The sequence below is a fragment of the Trachurus trachurus genome, assembly GCF_905171665.1.
Source record: "Trachurus trachurus genome assembly, chromosome: 12".
Lineage (NCBI taxonomy): Eukaryota > Metazoa > Chordata > Actinopteri > Carangiformes > Carangidae > Trachurus > Trachurus trachurus.
Window position 1 is genome coordinate 26,088,876 of NC_139908.1, and position 27,639 is coordinate 26,116,514.

At 41.7% G+C, this 27,639-nt stretch overlaps 2 protein-coding genes across 3 annotated transcripts in view; both read right to left on the minus strand.

Moving 5' to 3' along the window:
- The window catches only part of lrsam1 (leucine rich repeat and sterile alpha motif containing 1), a 25,079-nt gene extending 4,585 nt beyond the window's left edge, over positions 1 to 20,494 (minus strand). For both annotated transcript variants that reach the window (XM_083983762.1, XM_083983761.1), the window contains exons 1-20: positions 20,220 to 20,494; positions 18,648 to 18,824; positions 18,441 to 18,497; positions 14,569 to 14,613; positions 14,365 to 14,442; positions 14,115 to 14,183; positions 13,952 to 14,036; positions 13,742 to 13,863; positions 13,552 to 13,642; positions 11,783 to 11,892; positions 11,662 to 11,691; positions 10,476 to 10,598; positions 8,497 to 8,636; positions 8,359 to 8,403; positions 6,068 to 6,138; positions 4,796 to 4,895; positions 4,139 to 4,226; positions 3,967 to 4,041; positions 2,258 to 2,338; positions 1,849 to 1,944 (exon numbers count right to left, since the gene is read on the minus strand). In XM_083983762.1, the coding sequence (XP_083839888.1) occupies positions 1,849 to 1,944; positions 2,258 to 2,338; positions 3,967 to 4,041; positions 4,139 to 4,226; positions 4,796 to 4,895; positions 6,068 to 6,138; positions 8,359 to 8,403; positions 8,497 to 8,636; positions 10,476 to 10,598; positions 11,662 to 11,691; positions 11,783 to 11,892; positions 13,552 to 13,642; positions 13,742 to 13,863; positions 13,952 to 14,036; positions 14,115 to 14,183; positions 14,365 to 14,442; positions 14,569 to 14,613; positions 18,441 to 18,497; positions 18,648 to 18,719 (1,578 nt within the window). In that variant the 5' untranslated portion in view covers positions 18,720 to 18,824; positions 20,220 to 20,494. The remainder of the gene's footprint in view (positions 1 to 1,848; positions 1,945 to 2,257; positions 2,339 to 3,966; positions 4,042 to 4,138; positions 4,227 to 4,795; positions 4,896 to 6,067; positions 6,139 to 8,358; positions 8,404 to 8,496; positions 8,637 to 10,475; positions 10,599 to 11,661; positions 11,692 to 11,782; positions 11,893 to 13,551; positions 13,643 to 13,741; positions 13,864 to 13,951; positions 14,037 to 14,114; positions 14,184 to 14,364; positions 14,443 to 14,568; positions 14,614 to 18,440; positions 18,498 to 18,647; positions 18,825 to 20,219) is intronic.
- Positions 20,495 to 21,492: 998 nt separating this feature from the next.
- cdk9 (cyclin-dependent kinase 9 (CDC2-related kinase)) lies at positions 21,493 to 27,634 on the minus strand. The gene is made up of 8 exons (XM_083983314.1): positions 27,555 to 27,634; positions 27,316 to 27,429; positions 25,920 to 26,001; positions 25,612 to 25,702; positions 25,254 to 25,420; positions 24,962 to 25,133; positions 22,396 to 22,544; positions 21,493 to 22,311 (listed from the first exon to the last, which is right to left on the minus strand). Exons 1-8 carry the CDS (start codon positions 27,593 to 27,595, stop codon positions 21,946 to 21,948), a joined length of 1,182 nt encoding a protein of 393 aa, XP_083839440.1. The 5' UTR covers positions 27,596 to 27,634; the 3' UTR covers positions 21,493 to 21,945.
- Between the last annotated feature and the right edge of the window lie 5 nt (positions 27,635 to 27,639).

A 27,639-nucleotide genomic window follows, 5' to 3' on the forward strand; every position in this document is an offset into this window, starting at 1 on the left:
GCTCGCTGGAATGACCCGGATGTAAGGAAATGCAGAGATATACGAGCTTTAGCCCTGGCAGGTATTAAATCAATAAAAGAAAAAAAGCTGGGGGACACATCTGGTTACATGGAGCCCTCTCCTCTCCTCTCCTCTCCTCTCCTCTCCTCTCCTCTCATTTTGAACAGTCACTATCATTTTCTGTTGTACTTTGTAGTTTGGACTTGGTGTCTCGCACTCTCTCTGTGTTTCCACAGATCCACCGGAGCTCCATCTCTCTGCACCAACCGCCGCCTGCATCGCCCCCTACCCCCCACCTTTCCCCCCTGCTGTTAGACCGGCCTGCCCTCCCTTCCTATGATCCAGTCTACCATCCAGTCCTCCCATTATGCTGGCCTGCTCTCCCTGCCTCCCTTGCCTACCAGAAGCTTCCTTCTTCAGCTGTTGTTAACATTCACATGTTTCTCACATTCTGTTGTAAACAGTTTTCTTGTCTGTAACAACATCTATTGCACGTCTGTCCGTCCTGGGTGAGGGATCCCTCCTCTGTTGCTCACCCTGAGGTTTCTCTGATTTTTCCCTGTTAAAAGGGTTTTCCATGGAGTTTTTCCTCAGTGGATGTGAGGGTCTAAGGGCAGTAGGGCTGTCAGAACGAACTTCGCTATTCGAATACAATTCGAATGTTAGTCAAAATGAGAACATTCGAAGGTGAAAACTGACGTTCGAACGTTAACGAGGCAAATTAACGTAGTGCGTCGCGACGTTCAGAGTAGTACAAATGTTGATAAAACAAAATGCAGTTGTTGTTGTGCACAAGGTAAAGCTGCAGCTTCAAATTTACGAGCAGAGTTTTTTAAATTGCCCGTTCATTCGGCTGCCACGGTGCGTGTATGTGTCCCCACACTACACGCACACCTTTTTTTTTTTTAATCGATAGATCCGCGGACCACTTGTGTGCTGATCACGGATCAGCTGTTGCACCACTACTCTGTGCCCTCCCTGCAGCCCCCGTGAGGAGGGGGGAGTGGGGGGACGCCGCCCCCGCCTGTGAAGCCGGGTTTCCACCGAATCTATCCTTTTTTTTTTTTTTTTTTTAAATATCCTACCGCAACATATGGTTCACGTCAAGATAACTTCTGTATTTTTGCTATTCAAACTTCCACAGTCCATAGTTCTCTTTGTTTAACACTTCAAGAGACTTTAGGTTAAGTAACCATGGACAGCTCCAATGCAGGATTGTTCTGCGTTCTGCTGTGTCGTTGTCGCCACCGTCATCGCTGCCCCCCCTCCCTCCCTCCCTCTATAATGAGGTTAAAAAAAACAAAAAACATATTAAAAATTTGAATGTTAGTCGAATATTTAACATAAGATGGGTTAGAAATTTGAACCTGATTTGGGGGGAAGATTGACAGCCCAAAAGGGCAGAGGATGTTGTTATGATGTCATGTGAAGCCCTTTGAGACAAACTGTTTGTAAAAACGAGCTATACAAATAAAATTGCCTTGCCTTGCCTGTGCCAGTTAAGACTTGCCTTTCAAACAATAAAGATGCAAAAACTTACACCGCAATCTGTTTCAGGTTTGGTAGATCACGTTGCGTGTGCTAAATAAATCTATTTGCATCTACTGCAATATTTGGCACGTTCTGGACGAAATGCCCATATCTGCATATTCATCAAGGCAAACGCACTAAATGCATCGCATATGCTTTTTTGCCCGCAATCCTCAGTGCACCCAGTTAGTAGATCAGCTTGCACATTGTTTTGCGGGTGACATCAAGTTTTCACACGTTTTTATACAAGCAAACCTTTAGTAGATCAGGCCCTCAGTGTGTGTGTGTGTGTGTATGTATGTGTGTGTGTGTACTGACCAGAATCTGGCGCAGCTCCTGCTCCCTCTGGCTCCTCTGCTTCAGCAGCTGCTGCAACAAATCACTCAGAGCCGTGCGCTGCTCCACCAGAACCTCCTGCACACTCAACACACACACTCAGGTGAGGTACGGCCACAACACACACGCATTTTGAAGAATGTCAAAAGCCAAACACAGGACACTACGCTGCCTCTGACAATAACTACTATACTATCAGTCTGTTCAAATGTTATTAAATCCCTTTACTGTTGGTTATCTTCATGAACATCAGCGTGAACAATGATCAACTGCTGCCATGGAGCAATGACAGGGTCGTAACCAAAAGAAATGATAAGGTAATAAATAGGATAAAAGGAAAAAATTAAAGCTCTAAATGTGGGAAAGAAAGAAAGATGGTGGTGACACCCACCTGCAGGTTCTCAGCATTAAGACTGCGTCTTTTAACCTCCAGTTTAGTCAGCTGCATTAATTCACCCTCTATGAGCTTGATCTGGGGACAGTGGAGAAGCAAACATGAAGCAAACATGAAGGTAGCAGGGAGGAAGGACGAGCTGCTGATGAAGATAAAACACGGGTGAAATGATCCATCAGATGTGAGCAGAACTCTGTGTGTGAGTTGTGAACATATAGATCATAGGCCACGCCCACTTTTACTAATCAGTCTGACACTCTGTCCACCAGGTTGGCTGCTCCTGGGTCCAATCAAAGCTCTTTGATTGGCTTCTGGAGATATGTAGCCATGTGTGATGACTGGACAAACAGTTGATGAGTCATGATACTGACTGAGCCCATCCTTTGCAAAGGCACTGGTTTGTGGTGGCCATGTTGTTTTACTGATACAATTTATATTTTCCACCTTGTCATTCTACTGTCTGTCACTTCAGACAAATTCTTTATAGGGGACATATTATGGAAATATGACTTTTTGAAGGCTCTTTAACGTATATCTGCGTGTTTGTCTTGCCTTCTGGCCTCCAAAATGTGAGAATTGACAAAATAATCTGTAACTTTCAGACTCCCTAGGTTGAAATCCATGTGGTTTTACGAGCTGTTCCCTCAGTTGTCTTCCAGTGATGTAACTAGTTTTTGAATTTGCATAACCCCACCCCTACCTGGTACCAGTAGAAGGGGCGGGGCAAGCAGTGGTTCATTTGCATTTAAAGGGACAGGCACTGAAACCAGCCGTTCTGAACAGGGCTGTTTTGAGAGGATGAAAAGAGCTGTGATGTTTGATCCTTGGGGGATTTTGACCAAAGCATGTCACAGACATGTCTTTAAGACACCTGGGAACTATTTTAATTTGTAGAAAGGGGGCAGAATATGTCTCCTTTAAAAACTCCTTCATGTTATTTACTCTTACCACGGATAGTTTCCATGGGGAATGTTGACTAATAGATGTGACTTTTTTGTGAATCATCATTCCTGAACATGGATGGAGTCAGTGCGTGTGACACTTCAAACACTTGTCCAAACTTTGTGCAACTCCAATTTGTAGATTTTAACCTGTGAATGAGAGCTAATACTGGCCATCAATATGTAGCCTGCAGTGGTCCAGGTTCAAGGCCAACCAGTGGCCCTTTGCTCTCTGTATCATTCTCTTTCTTTTAGAATTAGAGTACTGTAATGAGAAAATTAAAAAGAAAAGTGAGATGAAGCTGAACATCACACTGGTTCATCACTTTTTACTGTCCTCTGGAAACACATCTGTTGTGTTTTGAGTCACTGCAGTGCATGATGTATTGTCAAACCGATGGATGTTTCCTGTGTGTCTGTATATTTGCATGTGTTTTCCTAAGCTGCAGGGGCTTTGAGGCCGTCAGTCAATGTGCCCTCAGATCACCGCTAAACATTTCACTTAGAGCAGGACAAAGCAGTGAGCATCATTTCCAAGAATTAAAATAACCTGCTGCTGGGAATCAGGTCAAACACATCACTAGTTTCCACTTTGAACGTCAGACGTCAACATGAGCCACCGAGAAACACAAAGCAGGACATGAAATATGATGCTGAATGAAAGCTAAACTGGGATGTCTTGCAAAGAATGACAGAATGTTGAGTTTGTCCAGACTGAGCTGAGACTGGGGACGGATCCGACCCCGCCCGTCTCCGCCCACACACCTGGTTGCGGATGTATCCGTGTACGGCGTCCTTCTGCAGCTGCAGAGCCTGGAACGCTGCTTTCTGCATCTCCTCCTGCAAAGAACGGTCAGAGGAGAGGACAGGGGAGTCAGTCGGCCGCTGACACCAGGTCAGTCAGTCGGTCAGTCAGTCACACACCACCACCACCTACCTCCTGCAGGATCTGGGCTATGGCTTTAGATTTGTCCAGAGCTTGGAGCGACAGCATCCGATCAAACTTCCTGTCCAGGTTCTCCATACTGTCACAGCCCAAGGAGGGAAGAGCACAGACACGTTTGTTAAATCTGTGTGTATCAGTGTTATTATAGTTAACTAAAATAGCAGTGAAAAAAATAATTTCATAAAAAATCACCATTAAAAAAAAAACCCCAAATCAAAACTACAATGAACAATGCAAAACTAAGTACAACTAAACTGAATTGCAGATACAAGTTGCAGAAAGAAAACGCCACAGCCCAGTATGGGACTATTTCCAGTACGACCCCCAGGTAGATACGGTAAGAGTAAATGTATTGTGATGAAGACTGATAGGAACATTCATGTGATGCAACTAAAAGAAATCCCACGAATTTGAAAGTTCGTCTTAAGAGCTCTCACAGAGAAGCTTCAACAAATCAAGGATTTTCTCCTAATACCTGAAAAACTAAGACTAAAACTAAACTAAAACTGCTTAATCAATTGTTGAACTAACTAAAACTAAATTAAAATAAAAAAGCAAACTGAAAAACTAGATAAAAAATAAAAACGAATGACATTTTTAAAACTATAAGAATCTTGGTGTATATGTGTGTGTATGCGTGTGTTTCACCTCCTGTAGGTCTCAGACACCAGATTCTGTCTGCGACAGTCACTGGCCTCCTGGAGGAGGTTCATGGCACAGCTGTCTGACAGCATCTTCTGCATGGCCGCTACAAACACAGAGCACAAGAGTTTGACTCAGACTGGAGCAATATCAAGATCTGATTGGAGAATGTATTAATCTAGCCATTTAGTGTTTCTGATGAATTTTGTGCACAAGATGTTTACAGTTTACAAATTGTAATGGCAATTGCTGTGTGTTTCAAAAGTAAGATGAATGTCAAGTGTTGTTATGCCACTGTGAGCAGTTTCTGGCTTCTGCCCACAGCTGATACAGTCAGCTCAGCTCTACAGTCACTGGAGTTCACGTGTCTTTGTAGTGAACACATAAAAGTGTGTCTTGATTTAATGCATGCAATACACAAACATGTGAAAACATGTTGCAGTCTCATTCTGAAATAGTTTTTATTATAGTAGTGTGTATATACAGTACAGGCCAAAAGTTTGGACACACTCAATGCATTTCCTTTATTTTCATGACTATTTACATTGTAGATTCTCACTGATTTTCCACTAATGAACCCTGACAAGGCACACCTGTGAAGTGAAAACCATTTTCAGGTCAGGTTCACCTCTTGAAGCTCATCAAGAGAATGCCAAGAGCAAAAAGCAGTAATCAGAGCAAAGGGGGGCTACTTAGAAGAAACTAGAATTGGTGGGGGCAGAGATAGAGGAGGAGGAGGAAGAAGGAGAGGAAGAAGAAAAGAAGAAAGAGAAGACAAAGAAGAAAATACATGTTTTCAGTTATTTCACACTTTTTTGTTAATTCCACATGTGTTCATTCATAGTTTTGGTGCCTTCAGTGAGAATAAAGGAAACACATTGAATGAGAAGGTGTGTCCAAACTTTTGGCCTGTACTATATATATATATATATATATATATATATATATATATATATATATATATATATATATATAAATTAAATGCTAATTATTTCTAATTTTACTTTATTTTTTAGAAAGTGAGTTGTGACACATTTTATCAGCTTCTCTGATTTGGATATTTAATTTGGCCACACTGCAATTTCAACTATGATTCAGTTAATTAAGCAGCTTAATTTTGTCAATCAATTCTATTAATTACTAAGTGGGCTGCTGCATTGATTTTTGCTAGGCTTGATTCACCTGATGAACTGTTGACGGAGTTTATAAAGAGAAAAAAAATTAATTTAACAACTACTTGAGAAAAGTTCAGTTTCAGCTCCAGCAGCTGATCTTTACCTGCCACCTCCCGCTTCCTGAGTGAGCTGGCCTCCTCCTGAGTGATGGTGGTCAGATGCTCCATACGGACCCTGAGGGGGAAGACAACAACAACAGCAGTTTATTACAACAATACAGGACATCACAAAATTTATTTAATGTAATAAAATTATGAAAATAGAAATAACTCCAGTGACTTAGACGCTGATGATACAGAATGCTTCAAAACAATTTCTTTACATAAACGTGTTTTTGTGCACTCTTCAACTAAACAGCTCTGCAGAACCTCGTTTCCAGATGGACTCAAACGCCTGAAACGCCTAAAGCCTGGAGAGTCTCTTCATCTAGCCTCACAATCAGTGCCTCAGTTCGCAGGATGTCATCGCGATAACACAGCAGGTTGCCATGGAGACATCCTTGATCGGGTCCCAGACAGAGTCAACAATCAACAGGTGAAGGGAGGGAGGAATAGGAATACAGAGTGTCTCACTGCAGCGATCTCCTGGGGGAGTTGTTCAGCAGCAGCCTTGGCCGAGGCCGGTGCCGAAACGCAGATTAGATTATGATTGTTTGGATTAGGGCGAGTAGTCACATTTCAATAGACTCGACTTACTCTGTTCGTCCTTTCTGGTCTCCAAATCGATCCATTCGCCTTCGCAAAGCCAAAATCTTCTTCAAGATGTTTTCCATGTTGCGGTTTATAACCACAGTCTGGGCGCTAACAGCTCTGTCCACCCAATCAGTCATGTCGGGCAGCTCCATGGGACTTTGGACTGCTGTCACCGTCTTACTTTTTCGATACACCAGGGCAATGCCTAATCCAATCAGCAGATAACCTATTATCATGGCTCCAAATATGTAGAGATCCTCGATGTCCTCAATGGAAAGAATCGCCAGGCACACCACCCTCCACTTCTCCGACGAATCCATTATGTAACCAGCGAGGAACGTTCCGTCAGGGCAGACGGGTTCCCCCGAACCCGAGCTTCTCGTCGAGAAAACTCTGTCAACTGCGTCGAGAGACCAATTGACCAATTCCATGATTTAAATTTGGAGAGCAATGCAGAGAGAGGCTCCCAAAGTTTGAGACAAGACAGGATGAGACGTGAGAAGCAAAGCAGGGAAGATAAGGGAGAGATGCGTCCGCCTTCGTTGAGAGCAGGAAGAACGTACGTATTGGCCTTGAAAACAACTCCGTCACATAACATTCCATTATTATCTCACAGTGTGGTGAATGTGAAGGTCACAACTTGTGAGTTGTTGGATTGTGTATTTGATGAGGGAAAGCCCGGAAATACCGTGCGCTGTGCAGAGCTCACGTCTCTGCCCCGCCGATCTAAATACAGCTTGCACCGACACTTAAAGGTAATGAACCTACTGCTAAGACTAGGGATTATGGAAATAGGCGAATTTGCCAAAATGTTGAAATATCCCTTTAAGCTACAAAGTGCAGGATCTGAAGATGAAACTCTCTCTCTCTGCAGCAGCTCTGTGAGGAGCTTTGGCCTGAACACAAACAAGTTAGCAGCAGGTTAACATGTTTACACTGACGACATGCTGCTCATTTACTTTCCAGATATTAGATCACAGAGCAAAATATGGGCCCGATCTGCTCTTTCAGCCTCAATGATGGATGTGATGGATCTTAATGCTGGATCAATGTCTCCACTAGGACTGTAGATGTTCCATTTCCATTAGAGTTGTGCTATGAACAGAGGCACAGTGGTTTATGGTATCTACAGTTAGCAGTGTACGTCTGGAGGCGACCATGTGCCAGTCTGTCAGGGAATCATCTGTCAGGTCATTTGAAGCATGTCCAGAATTCTGTTCTCTGAGATTCGTCCTTCAGGCAGAGTAAGTTCTTTGTTCTAAGTTTTAATAATAAACTCTTCAATCTAATGTCCCCCCAGGCCCAGGCTCCCTGGCTCCCACACGGACAAACAGAAAGAAAACAAACCGAGGCGCTTTAACTGTGTGACAACAACAGAGGGAGCAGCATCTCCAGAGGGAGGCTGACATGAATACAAAAGCCACATTAGAGTTGGTTGTTATATTATGGCTACAGCACAGGTTTGAAGGAATAAACATGCCTTCAGAATTTAAACCTGAACATTATCCTGCTCTTAATAAATAATTTTTGAATATTTCTTTTCAGTCAAAGCGTCTCTCCTCCAGTTTCTATTTTTGTGTATCTGTAGCACTTTGTGTATCTCCCATGATAAGTGCTCTGTAAACTGGCTCAGTCTGGTAAATGGAAAACAACTGAATGACAGTGAGTGGCTCCTATCTCTCATGTGTCATGGATCACTCACCGATCCTCCTCCATGGCCTGAAGAAACTCTGTGCTCTTCTTCTGCCTGGACAGAGAGGTGTAAACACACTGCAGTCAGCATGATGCATTTACAGATCTCTACAATAAAACACAGCCGCTGTGTGCAGCAGGTCCTCACCGGTTGTTGTCCATCAGCAGGTTGCTGATCCGGCTGCTGATGCTGTCCTCGGCTCGTCTGACTTTCTCCAGCACCTGCTGCCTCTCGGCCTCCTGAGCCCTCTGCTGCTGACTCAGCCCCAGCTCCACTCGCTCCTGCTCCTGTGGACCACACGGATCATTCACAGTGATGAAGCAGAAATCATCAGGATGCAGCACAAAATCAAAGCTTTCAAAATACAACTGATCAGAAACCCCCCCTGAGCTGGAGTAACTTCACTGGGGTGATGGGTAGTTATTTATACCACCGCAATATGAACATGTGACTGAACACAATGAACTACAGAAATTAGGGATGCACCGAATATTCGGTAACCGAATATATTCAGCCGAATATTGCAAAAAAAGCAACATTCGGCCTTCGGTGGAATGAGCGCACGTCCCTCCAAGAGCCCGGTGCGTCCTGTCTGCAGCGGAGACACGGTCACTGAGAGGGCTGAGTGAGGGGACCGTTCCTGTAGGAACGCGCCTTTTAATGAATCATTTAAAAAACCAAACACCCTGAACAGCATCAGAGCCAGTCTATTCTCTGACAGTATGCTGAGTATGAGAGGGAGAGACGGCTGCAGCAGTTAAAACGAAAGTTCCTCGTCCCAGCATGTCGCCCACTCCGTCCGTGGCCGACAGCTTTTAAAACAGTGTTTCCCAACCTTGGGGTCGGGACCCCACGTGGGGTCGCCTGAAATTCAAATGAGGTCGCCTGAAATGTCTAGTAGCCTAATTGATGAATTTAAATAAATCTGACCAAGAAAGGTTAGGAACCACTGTTTTAAAAGACACTTGGGTTTTTTTGGAATGTACTTGCATAGATCTTTCAGCACTCACAATGGGCCGATATAGGCCTAAATGAAAAAACTTTATATAACTTGTTGTGCTTTTTTATGAGCAATGGCAACTGGAATATTCAAAAACTGTCAGAATAGTCAATACACATTTACTTTCTTTGAAAATTAAGTTTAAAAAAATATTTTATTTAAAAACTTTATAACCACTTTCGGTATTTGGTATTATTCGGTTATTCGGCCAAGCGTTTTGATTTTATTCGGTATTCGGCTTCGGCCAAAAAATGCCATTCGGTGCACCCCTAACAAAAATATATCTATTCATATTTTCACACAGGGTTTCCAATGGACAAAAGAAACTATGCCGAATGTTCCCTACTACAGAGATACTGAGTTTACATTTATTTGCATTAATTAGGTCATATTCTCATTGCAATACTAATGTTAATCCTGAATTCCAATTCGAATGGGTTTAGATGTCCAAACTGAATGAAAATAATGAATGAATGAATGAATGAATGAATGAATGAATGAATGAATGAATGAATGAATGAATGAATGAATATAAACACCTCAATCAGAATAAACAGGCTCAAACCGAGTGGAATTTCATTTAGTTTTAAAGGGGTAGTAGAATATTCCTTTTCCCCAAAATTATATCATGAAAATGGTGAAACTGAATGTTGTTTGGTTGCGTTCTTTCTGCGAATGCTCCTTCTTGAAGTAAATGTGTAGTGACGTTTCTTCACTTTCAAATGCTTGAATAAAAATGATAAAATAATGACAACTACTACTAATCAGATCATAGATCTCCATCTATGATCAATCTGGGCTAGAGTTCTCAACAGGCATGAAAACGAAAACCCGACCCGGCCCGGTCAGGGTTTCCACTTTTACTAAGAGCTCCCTGGGATCCGTCACCTTTTCACATCTGGGTGTGAAACTCATGGATCCAGTTTCAGAGTCAATGGTATACAATTTTGGTCTGAACCAGTGTGTCCAGTCAGGTTGGTCGGGCCAGACTCTCTGCGCATGTCACATGCCTGTAAAAGGTCCATTCTGAATAAATGCAGTGGCACCAGATCGGAATAGATCACATCACATGTAAACAGTTGACATGAAATCATGTGAATCAGAATGAAGATCAAGTGCAGCGTACCTGTCGGACAGAGTTGAGGATGTTCTCCTTGCGGGAGTTGTTACACAGTAGCAGCTGGGTGTGCTCCTTCTGTCTCTCCTCCAGGTGGCGCTCAAAGGCCATTCTCTCCTCCTGCTTCTGTTGCTGCAGGGTGGAGAAGGAGGAGGAAGAGGAGGTCAGAGGTCAATACATGTGTGAAGTGTGTCCACTGTAAATAACCTTCTGCTACCAAGCTGTGACACAATCCTGCACTAGAGCTGCTCAAAAAAGTTTCAGTGGCATAAAAAACTGTTTTTGTGTTTTATGTGTGGTGCAGAGCCACATCGACTGCACACCATCACCACCATTAAAGGGATACTTCACCCAAAATTGATAATTCACCAATTTTCTACTCCCCGTCATGCCAAGGAAGAGTTTGGAGAACTTTCGGAGTCATCAAAACGCTTTTGGAGTTCCAGGGGGGGTCTGTCTGGCAACGGATTTTCATATAATGATGGTAGATAGTGCTCACTTTTGAATCATCCAAGACACACACTATGAAACATCCAAATACCTCCATACTGCTCGTCTGTACTGACCCAAGTGTCCTGAAGCCGCCACATTAAAAATGTTGTTTGGAAAAAAATTATTTGATCTCTGCAGTACCTCCCGGCGGCTCTGTTGATGTTTGATTTGCTGCAAGATGTTCGTTCATCGTTGTAAACCACTGGATGTCTGATGTAAACATGGAAGTTCTCCAAACCCTTCCTTGGCATGATGGTGAGTAGAAAATTGGTGAATTATTGATTTTGGGTGAAGTGTCCCTTTAAGCCACCTCCACCCTGTTTGTTTTCCTGATTCCTGATGCTCTCCTCTTCCTCACCCCTCATCCTCTCCTCAGCTCCACCTCATATTCCTTCCATTTTCCTTTTCCCTTCTCTGCATTTAGCTGCATCATCATCCAGTCCTGCTCCACTGCAACAAGGTAAACCCACTGAACTGAAAGCTGAGACTTGGCACTGTAATGTAGCATCCATTAGTATTAGAGGTCATACTTGTGGTCTAGCAGCATTAAATCTCTACGTTTTCCACCTCTCAACAACAACAATTCAGTGAGCCAATCAGAATAGAGGAGGCTCTGAGCCTTTCTTCTGATTGGTCTGCCGATGAGTGAAAACAAGCTGAAATATTATAACACACGTCTGGAGTGAAATCTGAAGTCACAAACCTTCCTCTTGTTGAAGTCACTGAATTTGTTCTGCAACAGAAAGTGAAGGAAGGCTGGATTAATGTCTGACGACAGAGAACAGTTCATACAGCATCAACAGCTCTGATTGGTTGATAGTTACCTGCCAGGCCTCCTCCTGGCCATCCCAGCAGTCACAGCCCTGTTTCCCAGAGTCATTCTCCAGCACTGGCAGCAGATACTGGGATGGAGCGCAGTACTCCTCCCCCAGCTCTGAAAACAACACCGAACAAAAAGACAACAGTAAGTCTCTCTACCAGGACTGATGTCACAGAGATTACAAGAGAAATCCAAGGGGAACCCAACTATAAAAGAAATCTAACACAATCTGGACATAGATGATATTCACATTTATGTTGCATTTATGTTCTAAAGCCGGTCAGTAAATAAATTAATGAATGAACAGTGTGCATTTCATTAGATTCAACTGACAAAACAAAATATGAGACAACTAGAATCACCTCCTCCACTCAGGTTACAATTAATCCCATATGACCATATGTGCGAAATATTGTTATTACCTGGCTAGTGGTGCCTTCTTATGGGCTGATGTGAGGTTGATCTGCTCTTATTTTGTAAATATTGTGTGTGTATATACATTATCTAGGTATTTTGTGCCTCATGTGTCCACTGGGGTTCTGTATAGAAGTGTTTGGGTATAGTATACACTCTTCTTTCTTTCTGAAATGGATTTTTGAATGGATTTGCCGAAATGTTGTCTAAATATATAAAAAAAAATCTGCACTTGGAGTTGAGTGTGAAGCATTTTTGTCCCCTTTTTTCTAAGTTGACTGCTCCAAAAGCTAACTTGTGATGTGCATTAGTCTCTTTCTCCCACTAAATGTTGTGATTATCACTGTGTGAAGTCTTGAATCATGGCTAAAATACGTTTTTTGAGGCCACCATGACCTATAGATCTCATCAGTTTCTTAGGGAGTCCGAGTGAATTTCAGTGTCAAATGAGATGTTGAGATGCAGCTGAAATACCTTTTGTATTGTGAATCTACCCAGTATTTATGAGTACCGGTAATTGTGTATTTATGAGTCCTGGGTCGTATACAGTTGTGCTCAAAAGTTTACATACCCTGGAAGGTTTTGTAACTGTGTACCATTCATTAAGGAAAACAGGAGTGGTCAGACGTAACTGATTTATCTTATTTTTAATGGGATTCAAATTAAACTGTTGAGACATCCAGAAATAACACAATCATTAAAAAAAAAAAAAAATCATCAGAGAGTCTGACCAACAAATTTTTGATGGTACCAGACTGTGGCTTGGTATCAACAGAACCCCTCAATTTCCACTTGTATGAGAGCCTGAATACTGTTGATTGGCTTTCTCAAATCTTTGGATATCTTTTTATATCCTTTTTTTGTTTTATAAAGTTGAACAACCTTCTCCCTCAGGACTTTTGACAGTTTGCTTTCCCCACGGCTCAGAATCCAGCAAAGTCAGTGCAGCAATGGATGAAATGTGCAGGTGTTTGTCAAGAGCCCAGAATCTCATTGACTTTTTATACACAGACACAAGCAATCAAGTTAAAGGCGTGGACAGTTCCCCTGAGGAGCCATTTAAACCTGTCTGTGTCAATCTGTGTATTATTAGGGTAAAACTTTGAGGGTATGTAAACTTTTGATCAGGGCTATTTTGGTGTTTGCACTTCAGATCAAACACAATTGTATGATAATAAATGGCTAATAAAAGGTAAATAAAAAGGTTTTGTTGCATTATCAATTATATTTTCTGAAATGTAGCCAGTATTTCACAAATTCTACCAGAGTATGTAAACTTTTGAGCTGTATATCTATAACTGTATATCTGTTACATCCAACAGTTAAAATACTCAAATAGTGAAAGAAAGTAAAACTCACCGCTGCACAGGAAGCGTTGGATGCTCTCTGTGCCCTCTGTGCACACAGATGCAGGTGGGTAGGTCATGTTGGCGGCATCGAGGGTAAAGCTCTGTCACACACACACACAAAAACACACACTCAGAGTTTGTCTAAAAGCAGATGTATGTTCCAGTTTGCATGTAAACCTGCGCTGAAGATCAACACACACCTCCAGGGTGCGGATGTTAGCCACGGCCTGCGGGAGCTGGACGATGCTGTTGTCGCTCACGTCCAGAGTGCGCAGGCTGCTCAAAGAGCCGATGGATGGCGGCAGCTCGCCGAGACTGTTACCTGTTGAACACACAGGGATGTGATGTCATCTGACTTATACACACACACGTGCTCTCAGCGGTGGACAAACAGACGGTCGGTTTCATACCCTTTAGATTGAGTGTCTGCAGAAACCGCAGAGCCCCGAAGGAGTCGGGCAGGGCCTTCAGACGGTTCTTCTCCACATTCAGAATCTGACAGGACACAACAACACAATGAGCACTTTTCCTTCACACTTCCTCTGTGCCGTGACGAGCTCATGACGGTTTTACCTGCAGTGACGTCAGCTTCCCAATGTCTTCTGGGAGTGAGGAGATCTTATTGTCATGTAGATCCAAAACCTGGAGGTCAGAGATGAGGCGCCCGTTAGATTTTTGGGTTTTTTTATTAACAATTTTTTCATTATCATATGTGTTGCTTGCTCATAGGTTGTCTATGGAACATGACTCACACTGTGTAGACTGGTTTAGAGGTTATAAACCACACAAAAGCATCATATATTATATCATATCATATATTTACCTTCAAAGTGGAGAGAGCACTGAGGTCACATCCTTTAGGCAGCAGCGACCTCAGCTCATTGTTATGGAGGATAAGAACCTGAAGAAGAGCAACAAAGGACACGTCGAGTTCAACCACCGACAAACTAGTACTAGTTCTACACTACATATTACAAACAGTGACATAAAAGAGCTGTAACTGAGCAGCTGCACAGAGCATTCCTACCTTCTTCTGTAGCACCTTGCATATGGAGAAGACACTTGAGGGAACCTGTGGCGGAACAGAGCAAAGACTTCACCACCTGCAGCTCTAACCACACACCAATAAACACTGAATGTAATAATAATGAACTTCATTTCAGACAAGAGATGTAGCTCAGTGCTTTAGAATAAAAACTCTTTGGGAGTAAAGATAGAATGGCAATGAAATGAAAGAATGAAGTAAAGGACAATGAAAATAGACAAAAGAATGACAAAATATGTGAATGAAAATAATACAGAATTTTAAAATATTATATAATATGATATAACATATTATTTAATAGATTAAAAAGTGAGAGAAAGGTAAATAAGTAGTTTCTCAGATATCATTTTAAAATGCTCACAGAGTCTGATTGTCTTATAGCAGGATGCTCCATAGTTTTAGAGTGAAAAGAAACTGTGCTGCCCATTTTCTTGTCTGTTCTTGGTAGGGGTGTGCCAAAAAATCGATTCACATAAGAATCGCAATTCTCATTTAATACGATTCAGAATCAATATAAAATGTCCCAAAATCGATTTAAAAATAAAACAATGAAACAAATTCTAAGAAAAATCTATTTCCTTAGAATTTAAAAGGCAGCTGTTTAACTGCACTATTGTTTTTAAAATAAAGAGGCACTTTTAATTTTGTTACTTAAGTAATATGTGATATTGCTTTTATGCAACAGTTTCAACAATTCCATCTAAGCATGAATAAATGTGAAAAAGACACTTTAGTCATTCTGTCTTGCAAAGCAGACTGGAGTAGATCATGAGGATCCTTTGCACACCGACAGACTGAAGCAGAAATCATTATGAATCAAATTGTTTTGAATCGAAAATCGATTTTGAATCGAATCGTAGCCCCAAAAATCAGAATCGAATTATATCGTGAGATAGTAAAAGATTCCCACCCCTAGTTCTTGGTGTATATTTGTGGTTTATTATAAATCTGGCAGTAGGAGATGTGAAAGCTTGTGAGGGAGACTAAAAACAACAGAGGATCTTTAATGTAAGCCCTGCCAAAGCATTAGGAGCTTTACATCCTGGGAGTCAGAATCACCTCTACAGCTGCAGCAGCAACGTGTAAGGTCAAAGAGATTGCTGACTAAACATGTCTGGTGTTAGCCATTAAAGTCCCAGTTCTGGGTGTGAAACAAATGGACCAAATTTCCAGCTTCCAATTTCCTCCATTAGTGACAAGGCGGCTGACAAAACCCAGCTGAGCCCACACACACACACACACACACACACACACACACTACTATATTGTGCTGAGATGTACTGATTGTTTTTGGCAGCAACATGTTTTTTTAATGTGATTAAATTATTTGATTCTTCGGAGAGATTACATTTATATTTTAAGTAGACTTTGGTTCTGTTATTTGTCCACCTCAGTATAACAGTCCAGTGATGTAGTGAAGCTGAGTCAGCTCAGTCTCATGTGAGCTGGTGTCTCCTATCCTGCTAATGTCTCCTCAGAGAGACTTCCTGACGCTGGGCAGAGATGAGAGCATCGTGATGGAAAGCCATCCAGAGAGCAACAAGTGATCAGATATGGACGATGGAATAAATGGAATCAGTTCCTTCAATTAGAATGCAGTTATACAGCACAATCCATGTCTAAACAACCAATCAAAGCACTTCAGCTACTAATCACATTCACCCATTGATACACACATTCATTCAACCCTGGTAAGATGCTTTTTTCTTCACTCATACACGACACATCAGTGATACACTGGGGGTAGTTTTTAGTTCATCTTTGTCTGCCTTGCCTACTATTTTAACCACCAGAGCTGGAGGTGGGTAGGGTGCAGAGTTGTTGCCACGCCTCAGGTCAATCTTAAACTACAGTCTCAAGTGTAAAACTTGCTCCAACACCATGTAATTCACTCATAATCTTCACAGTGACACACCATGATATAAGAACTGTTTTGCTGGTGCCTATAAAGGAAGCTGTGCTCCATAGCTTCTGTCTCACAGCAGCCAAGAGGTGATTTACAGTAAACAGGGTAATGTTAGCTGTTACAAAATGTCAGCAATATGAGGACGTGTTTGTTGACAAGTCCCAGCAGGAAAAACATGTTCAGTAGGTAAGGCTTTAATCTGGAGGGGTAGGAAGACTTATTCAATCCTACATGTATTTATTTAACTGACACTCACTTTAGACAATGTAAGAAGGCTTCTGTAGTTCATGTATCTGTTTGTGTTCAACCACAGCCAGGGATTCAATTTGATCTGTTTCAAGCTAAACCTTATTTACAATACAGAGTGCACTGAATAATTGAGCTGATATTATTCTAATACATTTTGTAGTGTAGCTTTTGTGTTTTAATGTTCAAATTATGGTCTAACTGTGGTGGATAAGCATGTTTAATTTGTTCATCTCTTCTGTCTAGAAATATCATGTCCTGTCCGATTCAGTTTTTCATGAATCAAAAGCCAATTCTGTGGACATTTTGTGACACTTGTGGAATAAAGCTTTTTTGTTTTTTCATACATGGACATTGAGTGGATTATTTAAAACTACATGGGCTGGACATGTGTATGCCAAGACTACCAGCTAGTTAACATTTTACAGTAACAGCAGTAGCACAGGTGCATGTAAGATGGTAAGATGGTAAGATGGTAAGATGGCGGTGCAGCAGCTTCTCACCTCTAAGCACAACTTTTTAAATTTACAAAACTTTTTACATTCATTTTTTTAACTGAGCGATCTGACCTCAGGCTATCAGCGCTGGGCAGACTGGGGCTCCTTAGGAAAGAGGACTGGAGCAGGAAAAACATGCCGGCTGAGAGGAAGAAGTGGTGCACAGAGAGGCAGAGGAGGGAGCAGACAGGATGCATACAGATTGTTGTTACGCTCCCATCTGGGTTTCTCAGACCACATCTCCATTACGCTGGTCTCTGCCATTAAGAAGTACACACCCACTAAGGATAGGTTCCTTTTACATTTAAACCAATATAGTATATAACCACTACCCGGTTCCTGGGATGCAACGGTACCTGTTTTCGGTACTTTTCTTGTGTGTATGTGTGTAATTGAAGTTATATTGTTTTGTTTTTTTTTATTGTTAAAACGTCTGAATTTTGAACATTTATTGTTATGATTTAGTGTAAACAAGCAAAGCCAGCATAACAGGGGGTGTTCCTTAACAGTGATAGTAGGATCTCTGGTTAAAACTGTAAAACAGTAGAGATCCTAACCCCGCCAAAAAAAAAAAAACAACCTGACCCGAGTCAATTGTTTATATTTCCGGCCCGAACCAGCGCGTCCAGTTGGGGTAGTCGGCTGAGCTCGGCCTGGCCCGTTGAGACAGCAGACAACATTTACATTAATGTTGAATAACTTAATTTAATGCTTCATGTAATGTAACTCTTCTATAATCATGTTAATATATTTACATTGAATGACTTAATTCTTTTGTGAAAATGCTGTAATGTTTTAATTGTCTCTGTTTGGTTTAATGTGGACCCCAGGAAGAATAGTATTCATTTCAATAAAGACTAATGAAGCTCAATAAAAGTACCGAATTCAGTACTCATCCCTAACACCCATCCAACAAATGCACTGTTTGTGCCCCTCCCCTCAGGTAGAATGCTGCAGAGCATCATCCATCATGGCTGAAGTCCAGCTGCTCTCCAGAGGCTGTGAGATGAACAAACTCACTGCCTCATTAACTGAACCTCTGCTGGTGCTGCTGTAGAATTCACTTGTTTTTACTGTCACTTTATTGCACCACTGGGACCTGACTAACAAATTCCTTTCTCTACACGTGGCAGCATGTGACAATAAATGAACCTTAAACCTTATAACAGACAAGTCAACAGCAAAGCTTTACGTGACACACTCACCTCTGAGAGCTCACACGCTGAGATGTCCAGGATGTCATCAGCTCCCGCCTCCTTAGCCTGAACAAGGATGAGTCACAGTTTGAAACAGAATCTGTCTCTTCTATACAAACAGGAAGCATCATGTTCAAAGAGTTCCACCACTGATAGGTTTTCCATGAATGTTGTTTGTGTTGGCTGGTGCGTGTAACATGAACAGATTCCTCTTACCCTGCATATCTGATATTCCAGTCTTTTTTGGGAGTCTTCGCTGAGTTTCTTCTTCCTGAAGAACAGAGGCATCCTGGGTCTGGTTTTCCCTGTTGTGTCTTCGTCAGCTGGGTTTCACTCCCGCCCCTCCGCGGCACTCCGGAACACCGATCCACAGACGGACTGAATCCCCACGATCTGCAGAAAATTCACGCTGGTTAGTCATTACAGTTAATAAAGTATACACAGACACTTGATCTATTGTTAATTAAACAGGACGACAGCAGGGTTCATTGTGTTGTTGGAACAGCAACTTGGCTGTTCACTGCTTTTCATCTCGGACACACTGAGGTTGTAATCACTGACTGACTACGTTTAAATGTGTGATGAGTGTGTTACAGAGTTCTGTATCAATGTTTAGGTTTATTCGTCAGTGCTTTATGTTGTCATGATAATTAATATATGCTGAGAAACAAGCTTGTAAATCAAACAAATCCTACAGGAAAGACCAATTTATGTTTAATGAATCAAATATTGTTTTGGTCATAGTAACTAATTCTCTTCTCTCTTTTTTTTCTCTCAGCTGTTTATTTTCTCTCAGCTGTTTATTTTTCATTAAGGGGGGCTCACTCTCTCACACTTTGAAAACCCCTGCTCTATAGTCATAAGACAGACAAATGAATTTCCCCTTGGAGAATCATTCGTATTCTTATTATTCTCATTAGATGCTGTATCTAATGTTTCTTTAATGCCTGCTGCACTGAAGCTTTAGTTCTGCCCCCCATTTAAGTTGTTGAACTTGTTTCACATCAGAAGCTCTTACTGCTCTGTTTTTGTCTGCAGAGTTGCATCACAATTGAATTAAGTATGGAGTTGTTTTTCACTGCACCCTCTGTTATTGCTCATGCTCAAGTGTAGGCCTATCCTACTAAATATGGATGCCTGCTCTCCTTATCCTACCCTCTTCTTCACAAATGTGTTACAGTGATCAAAAACTGGTAGTGGATGAAGTGGTCACAGGTGTGGACATCGCACTGAGACAGTCCATGTAGTCCACAGTGGTAGCCTGTTAGAGCTAATATCTCACACTTCAACTTAAATATGTGACATGTCATGACTTAAGAAATATTAGTATTCCCAGTTCGACTCTGGGATGTCCTGAGTCCATAGATGGTGTGATAAGTGATGCTGTGTGTACGGAAACAGCAGGGGCCCTGGGGTGTGGGTGGGGAGGGGGGAGGGTTACTGTAAGTTACGTAGCTAATGTTTTATATTGACTACCACTACTGTTGCCAAAAAGTGACGAAAAGAGCGGCTCTAAGTCCCCCTTTAACCACTAAGTTAGTCGTAATAACAACCTCATTGTTGGCTAACAACGTGTGGTTAACGTTAGCTCCAGCGCTGCCTCGGTAACGTTACAGCAGTAATGTGACTGAGGATGTTACGGTTAGCTTCCCAATGACAACTTAGCAAAACACGAGCAGCTAACAGCGGTGTCGTGTGAATAAAACACAAACATACAACACACAATGACGACACGACGTGTGTATGACACGGAGTCAGGTTAAAGCATATGGCTTGTTAGTTACTTACAGTCCTGCTGGTTGTTACGGTGTCACGGCTCCTCTACAGCCGCTGCTCCAATAATAAACTGTAACAGAGGGAGTCCCGATGTTCGCTGGAGGCGAACGGTAACGGCGGCCGGTGATTGGTCGAGTCAGCCCTCTGAGACAGGAAGTCCAAAAGTGTCCTCTGGGTCGCATTTGTAGTTCATTGAATATTAGATAAATACAGCGATGTGAACCATGATGTACAGTTGTTCACTTTTATTTACTGTTTCTCCTCCGTCTTCCGCTCCAGCATCTTCTTCTCTTGGTGGATTTCCGCAGATTTCCGGGCAGGCTGGCTCAAGGCCGCCCTCCATAGACACAACTGTTAACCCTGTGTGTACCGTGTGTGTGTTACCGATCTACATTATGAAAGCACATGGGTTAAAGCAGAAGTAAGTGATCCGGTCGTTTTGGCTAACTTCGTTAGTTAGCAGCCCCCACCCTCGTCGTGGATCTATTGGTCCTCGTCCCTACGTCACCACATTCACGCGCATCCCTTGGCTGCACACACAGCCCTTCATGCTGTTCTCTCTCCTCATTGGATAAAACTTGTAGGATACAAGGAAGTATACAAGAAGTTTTCTCCTCGGCTTACAGCAGAGCAGAGTGATTGACAGACCCGTGTTTCGGACCAAACACTCTATGTAAGTGATTGCCGTCGGAAGATGTAACTATTTAAGACTTATATTAACACAGATATTCCGCTTACTTCTGCTTTAATGTGTATCAAGGGAAATGGTCACACGTGAAATAATTACTTGATAAAGCAACATTTAGAGCTTTTTCCTTGTTTTATTGAGGAACTTGTAAAAAAAAAAAAAAAATCAAGGTGTACCCATGTTGTCAGAAAGTGAAAAGAACATTACCTCTTTTACAATAACACACTTTAAACTGAACTGTTTTCTGCTGCAAGTTAAAACTGTGTAAAAATAAAAAATAAAAAAAATTCAACATGCATTCACCTGAGCAGTTTTATATGAATGTTATTCTTTTTTAGAAACTCCTGACTTTTCTTTCACTGCACTTACATTTTAATGAACAAACTCAGTCAGTTTAAGGAGTTTTCTTTTATTTTGAAAATGTGATAGATTAAATACTGTGTTCTTCAGGAGAAAAAACGATCAGAGCCAACTTCTCTACTCTCAGTCACATTTGAGCCTGCCAGTGTCCTAATGATACTCCATCAGATAAAGATGAGACAGAATTCTTCCCCGGAGCAACTGTCACTGTCAGGTTCAGGAGATCCTGTGTCCTCCCTGTCATCAGGATGTACCGGTGGTGTATATAGTGTTACTTAGCATAAAAATATATTGTCATTTCCAGCCTTGACATTCATCAAGAAGAAGACATGGGAAAGCAAACTTCCTTCAAAAAAACAAACAAAACAGTCTAACCCAACAAAGTTTGTCAAAAACTGGGGTTGACACCTTTTATTCAAACATCTGAACGTGAAATAACATTAAATATTTACAATGTAATGACTTGGTCAAGTCAACATGTCATGTACACTCTAGAAGCACATGGGACCATTTGAGAGAGTTTACCTGGAGGTCCAACAGAATGAGCTACATCTGCTCCAACAGTTGCATGTCCTACTCATCCATCAGTGAACTGAGCAAATGAATAAAAAAATAAAAACACAGTGTTGATCATATACTCTCACAACACTGAAACATCTGAGGCAGGGTTTCGTCAGTGGTCAACCACCACTAAAAGACCCGGTCAAATTCAGTCTGACTGGTGGTGGCCGGGTTTCTGTTCTGATTGGGCTGCTGCTGAGGCATGTGGCCTCTCCGTCTGGGCGGGGCCAGGTATTCGAACATGGAGGTGTTGTGGGTGGAGAGCATGTTCTTCAGGTCTGACGGCATGGGGTCGGACCAGAAGAAGTCGTGGTTAAGTGCGTCGTCGCTGTCTATGCGCGTTGCCGGGTCGAGGACGAGGAGCTTGTCGATCAGGTCCAGAGCGTACGGGTCTTTGACGTAGGCCTTGAGACGATCCTTCACTTTCCTCTTCTGGCCTTTGGGCAGCTCCATCTTCTGGTACAGCTCATATTTCTTGTCCACGCCGGGCCACACCTGATGTACATGAAGAAAAACAGGTCAGGATCCGGTTGACACAATAAGAGAAGCGGTCTCCACGTGATGTCAGTCTTCTCTTACCTCTGCGGTGATGGAGCCACAGAGCTGGCTGATGAGAGTGAGCTGGTGCTGCTCTGTGTTGCCCTGCATGATAGGACTCCTGGTCCACATCTCTGCCATGATGCAGCCCGCTCCCCACAGGTCGATGGGTGGACCATAGTCTCGCTCACCTGGCAAAAACATCAACAAATTCACAGATAATGTTGACCAGAAGCACGATGTAGGGAACGACATTGCAATGAAGGTATGACCTAATAAATACACAAATATTAACAGTTACCATGGCCCCTGATCCAGGCTTCATCTGACAAGTTTCTAAATGGGAGCTGTATAATGCTGTGTCTAATATAGCTCATCAATACACTACAGTTTAACCAGCTCTTTATTGATACTCATATTGCTTCTTATTTTTAAATTTTGACATTAAATGAAATATGAGAATAACCTAAATTACAATAATTCTCACAGCAGCAAAGTGACTTCTTTTATAAAACGTAATAACATCTCTTTGGAAACAAATGTAAAATAAATAAAATAACATTTCTGACATAAAACATGGGTTCCCTCACTGGTCACCAAGAAGTTTCTAAACTTAACATTAGGGGTGCACGATAATTATCCAATGACGTCATTCCAATAAGTCCAATATCATAATGAATAGTCCCGATAAGATATAGTATATATTTTTGTCAGCACTGTGGTGTGGGTCGTTTTTTAATCAAGGGCTCTTACTGCTACATGAGACCTGAACGGCCTGCAGTGAATGCTGCGTTCAAGTGCCGTCGGTATAATCGGAAAAACAACTTTCTGACTGAAAAAATTCATCAGAATACTCCCTCATGTCGGAAAACAACTCGGTCATAATTTTGGTAGTTATTAGTTTGGTAGTTTGGAAAGTAGCGCAAGATCCTCCTTCAGTCACCTAAATGATATGTAAGGAACCAGCCAAGCAAAAATCCTTTAAAGGTTGAATATGTAGAATATTTATTAAAAGCTATATTTTTTCAAAAATAATACATCCATGGGGCCTTTAGAGGGGTACAGAATGAAAGTATTGCTTTTCCACAAAAAAATTTTTTTTAGTCTGAATTATTATTTTTAATTTTTTTGACGGGCTCGACAATGACTTTCTGTCAACGTTCTGTTTACATTCGTACCTGCCTGTAGCCGACACGTGGCTCAGTTCTCAGCTGTTTTCCTGCCTCCTCCCGGTCCTATGCGTTTGTTTCCAACCAAGCCTTTTTAATAATCAATCGGTGGATCAATGGATTATCATATAGGATGATGGGTGTATTTGTGTAGTCTTATCTGTCATAAACACGTTTATCGTCGCGGACTTTCGGTGCCACGGAGCTCCTTTTTTTTTTTTTTTTTTCTCCAACTTGAGGAGAGCAGTGACAGCGGAGGCTCTGAGCAGCAGCGGTGTGGAAGGCAGAGAGCCTCCACTGTCCCTGTAACAAGCTACAAGTCATTTATTATGCTGTTAATGACGGTAAAAATGAAACATAAGGTAAATATCCTGCTTAGTTCTCCTCCTCTGCTGTCCTCTGATCAGAGCGGAGTCCCTAGCAACGGCCCGTTTTACCTAGCAACGGTCTGGCAATCGACTGCTGGAATTCTTTTTCTGTTGTTGTTCTTGTATTTCTACATAGTCAACCTTTAAACTTTTTTTTTAAACTTTGGAATGCACTTTATCCACTTTGTATTTATTTTAAATCCTGAGTCAAAATATTTGCATCAGTTCTAGAGGCCTTTTTTTTCTCTTTCCTGCAGGCGAAATATCGTTGAAACACGAATATTGTGTATTTGTAACATGAAAATTATAAACATGAAAAAATGGCTGCACTTCCAGAGCACACAAGAATCAAACTGGGGTTAGCTGGCTCAGCAATTTAGCTAACTTCAGTCGAAGAAAGGAGGTCACAGAAAGTGAGGGGATTATGTTTGATGCTGAACTCAACAGTTTGTCTAGATCGGTAATTAAAAGCTGTTTATGGCTCCAGTTGGTTATGTAGAGAGAGCAAAACTTACAAACAGCTCCTTTAGAGTCTTCCTCACAAGTTTGTTTTTCACTATTTCAAAAGTATTGAATACGTTCTGGGTCATTTTACTTATTATTTAACAAATACATCACTTAAGGCCTTGATAATGTATGCATGTACGAAGTGTCCGTAGTACATATTTATCCCCACTGCCCATGATGTAAGGAGGTGGGGCCCATGAACTACAGTCTCTGTAGCAGCCATTTTGGCCAGTGAGGTCCACTGGAAAGGACACACTGAATTTGACAAGGCTGCAATAGAGGCCTTTATTTTTATATCAATTTAAATAGATGTTAATTTGTGATCAAATAGTTTTGTTTGATATCTTTTCACAAATGTTTAAAAGGCTTGCTAATAGAATATCTTCATTTCAAGAGTCAAAACTGTTTTTGGTTTTGTTTATAGTATTGGTGTCATGATATGTCATTGGTTATCGGTATCGGCCTTTGGAAGCAGGAAGTTATCGGTATCGGTTTCACAAAAAAGGCTATTGTGCATCCCTACTTAACAACACTAATTTGTGCAGTTTTGTGTTGGTGTCTTACCGAGCAGCAGCTCTGGAGGCCGGTACCACAGTGTGACCACGCGGTTAGTGTAGCGGTTCCCCTGGCTGTTCTTTGCCAGGCTGAAGGCTCGGGCCAACCCGAAGTCAGCCAGCTTCAGGACGCCGTCTCTGGTGATGAGTACGTTGGCAGCCTTCATGTCTCTGTGGAGGATCTGATCCAACAGAAGGCCACATGCCATGAGACATTACTAACGGTATATCTTGGATTTAAGATTGATATTGCAGACTATTTCAGTGGCCTCTCCTCATCTCTAAACAAACATGTACCTCACCTTATTTCTGTGGATGTAGTACAGTCCATTCAGCAGCATCTGCATGACCTTCTTGATCTCGGCCAGGGTGAACTTTACATTGGCGTTGCTCAGCAGCCCGGCCAGGTCGTGCTCACAGAAGTCAAACACCAGGTAGATGCTGCCTTTATATCTGTTGAACTGTGTAGCTGGGAGAACAATGAGAGGAAAACAAAGAATGAAACACCTCCATCCATCAACAAATTAATAATACGCAAATATGCTTTCTGCTTATTTTCTATTCGTCCTTCTAACTGAAGACATTTTCTGCTATACATGGCTTAAGATGTAACTGTACAAATCCAGAAGAAGGCAGAAGTTGGTTGACCGTAACACCAACCTTTTGTTCTGCAGATCTCAATCAGATTGACAACGTTCTCGTGTTTGAGCAGCTGCAGGATCTTGATTTCTCTCAGCGCTGTGATTGGAAACTGATACAAAGAGAAACATAAGCTGCACTGTGAATATAAGACACACGGGATGGAAAATTGTGATGCTTTAGTAAATATTTAAATAGAAGACAGTTTACAGAATGTCTCAGAATAAATGACATGAATGGATGCTAAAGGAAACACTGAGCACAGACACAATATCTCAGATTCAGAGCTGGTGAGTGGATTGAGCAGTAAACTCTAAATGGACACTTACTCCTTCTTTCTCATTTTCCATCAAGACTTTTTTCAGCGCAACCTTCTTCCCCGTCTGTCTGTGCTTTGCTTTGAAAACCTCCCTGTGAAAGAGAAGAGAGAATTACACATCCAGCAGCTAGGGTTATAACACCAACATTTCTTTGATTCCTACTTATCAAAATCAGAAATCCAAACTTAAGCATTATTTGTTTAATGGCTCAACTTTCTCTACTTGTATTAATTCACCTATCTCATTCCAAGATTTGCCCTGTGAATCCTGTGTTGTCATCAGGTAGAGACAAGAACTAGGACTCATCTGGGATGTTTCATTGCTACATAATATGTAATGTGTTATTGGTCGTCTGTCACATAAACATCCGAGCGTTTGCATCACATGTGAGGCAAAAAAGATTGCTGTAGCCAGCTTGTTACAGACATTACTTCTAGCTTCATTGATGTAGTGTACATCTTCTCAATAGTATATTTTGATGTGCATCACATTCTGTGCTGTACAGCATAGTGGAAAAGGTTTACACAGCTGTAATGCTATTCATATAATCAGTCTCACCACGAAAAACTACAAAATAAACCATAATTTATTCATAACCCTGTAAAAACAGCCCTTACACAGAGACCACTAACTAGTCTGCAGTGCACACCATCAGATGTGTGTCAATGATGATACATTTCATTGTTGCCCATTTTGAATTCAATGCCAACAACACAATTCAAAAAAGTACAGACAGTGGTAACAAGACTGGAACAGTAGTGAATTGCTAGAAGAAAACAGCCGGTCAAACAGCTCTTGATTAACCTGTTTACCTGGCAACAGGTTAGTCACATTATTTAGGTATGAAAGAGGCTGAGACTTTCTGAAATACACATAGGGAGAAGACCGTGCTGGCAAATAGTGCAACAATTGAATACTTCAAATCTGAAGTCATCACTGGACGCAGGCAAGGGACTAGGCCCAAAACCAGTATTGGATGGTCTACGTGTCCACTCCAGAAACACCATTTATTTCATAGCGATTATACACTTATACAAATATAGCCTATTATTGAATAGAATATTCAGATTTTGCCAAAAAACCTTGACACTGGACCTTTAATACAACGGGAGGGTGCGAGCTCTGGCACCTCTCCTGCCATCACAGTCACTACTCCCCCACACCCCCTAACCCCGTGGACACACCACGTACAGTGACAGACAGTTAACTACAGTCCACTTCATTTATCTCTATTACCTAACACACTGTCCTCTGTAACGTATAGCTCCGGACTGTAACATAAACAAAGGGGAACATCCGGTGTGGACCCGGGGTTCTCCGTGTGGCTACCGTCCTCCCGTTAGCACAGCTAGCAATAGCATTCACAAATATAAAACACACAATAAAAAGTTAGTGTAACACTCACCCAAAGGTTCCCTGTCCTATTTTGGCCATTTTTTCATATTTGGAAAATTCGTCACAGAAAGGAAATTCAACTCCGTCATAGTACTTTGACATTATGGCGGCCTCCCGGTCGGGCCTGACGAGGAGACAATACACTCAGTATTAGGATATTTAAGTCAACAGAGAGACTTTATTCACGATAATTAAGTAGTATATACACATATATTTTACACGTAAAGCTGTAAAGTGATTTAAACTTACTTTTCAGCCGTACTGGCGTTACTTGTTCGATCTCGCTGCATCTTTGGACCTCTTCAACCACACAACGACGCAATGCTGTGTTTAA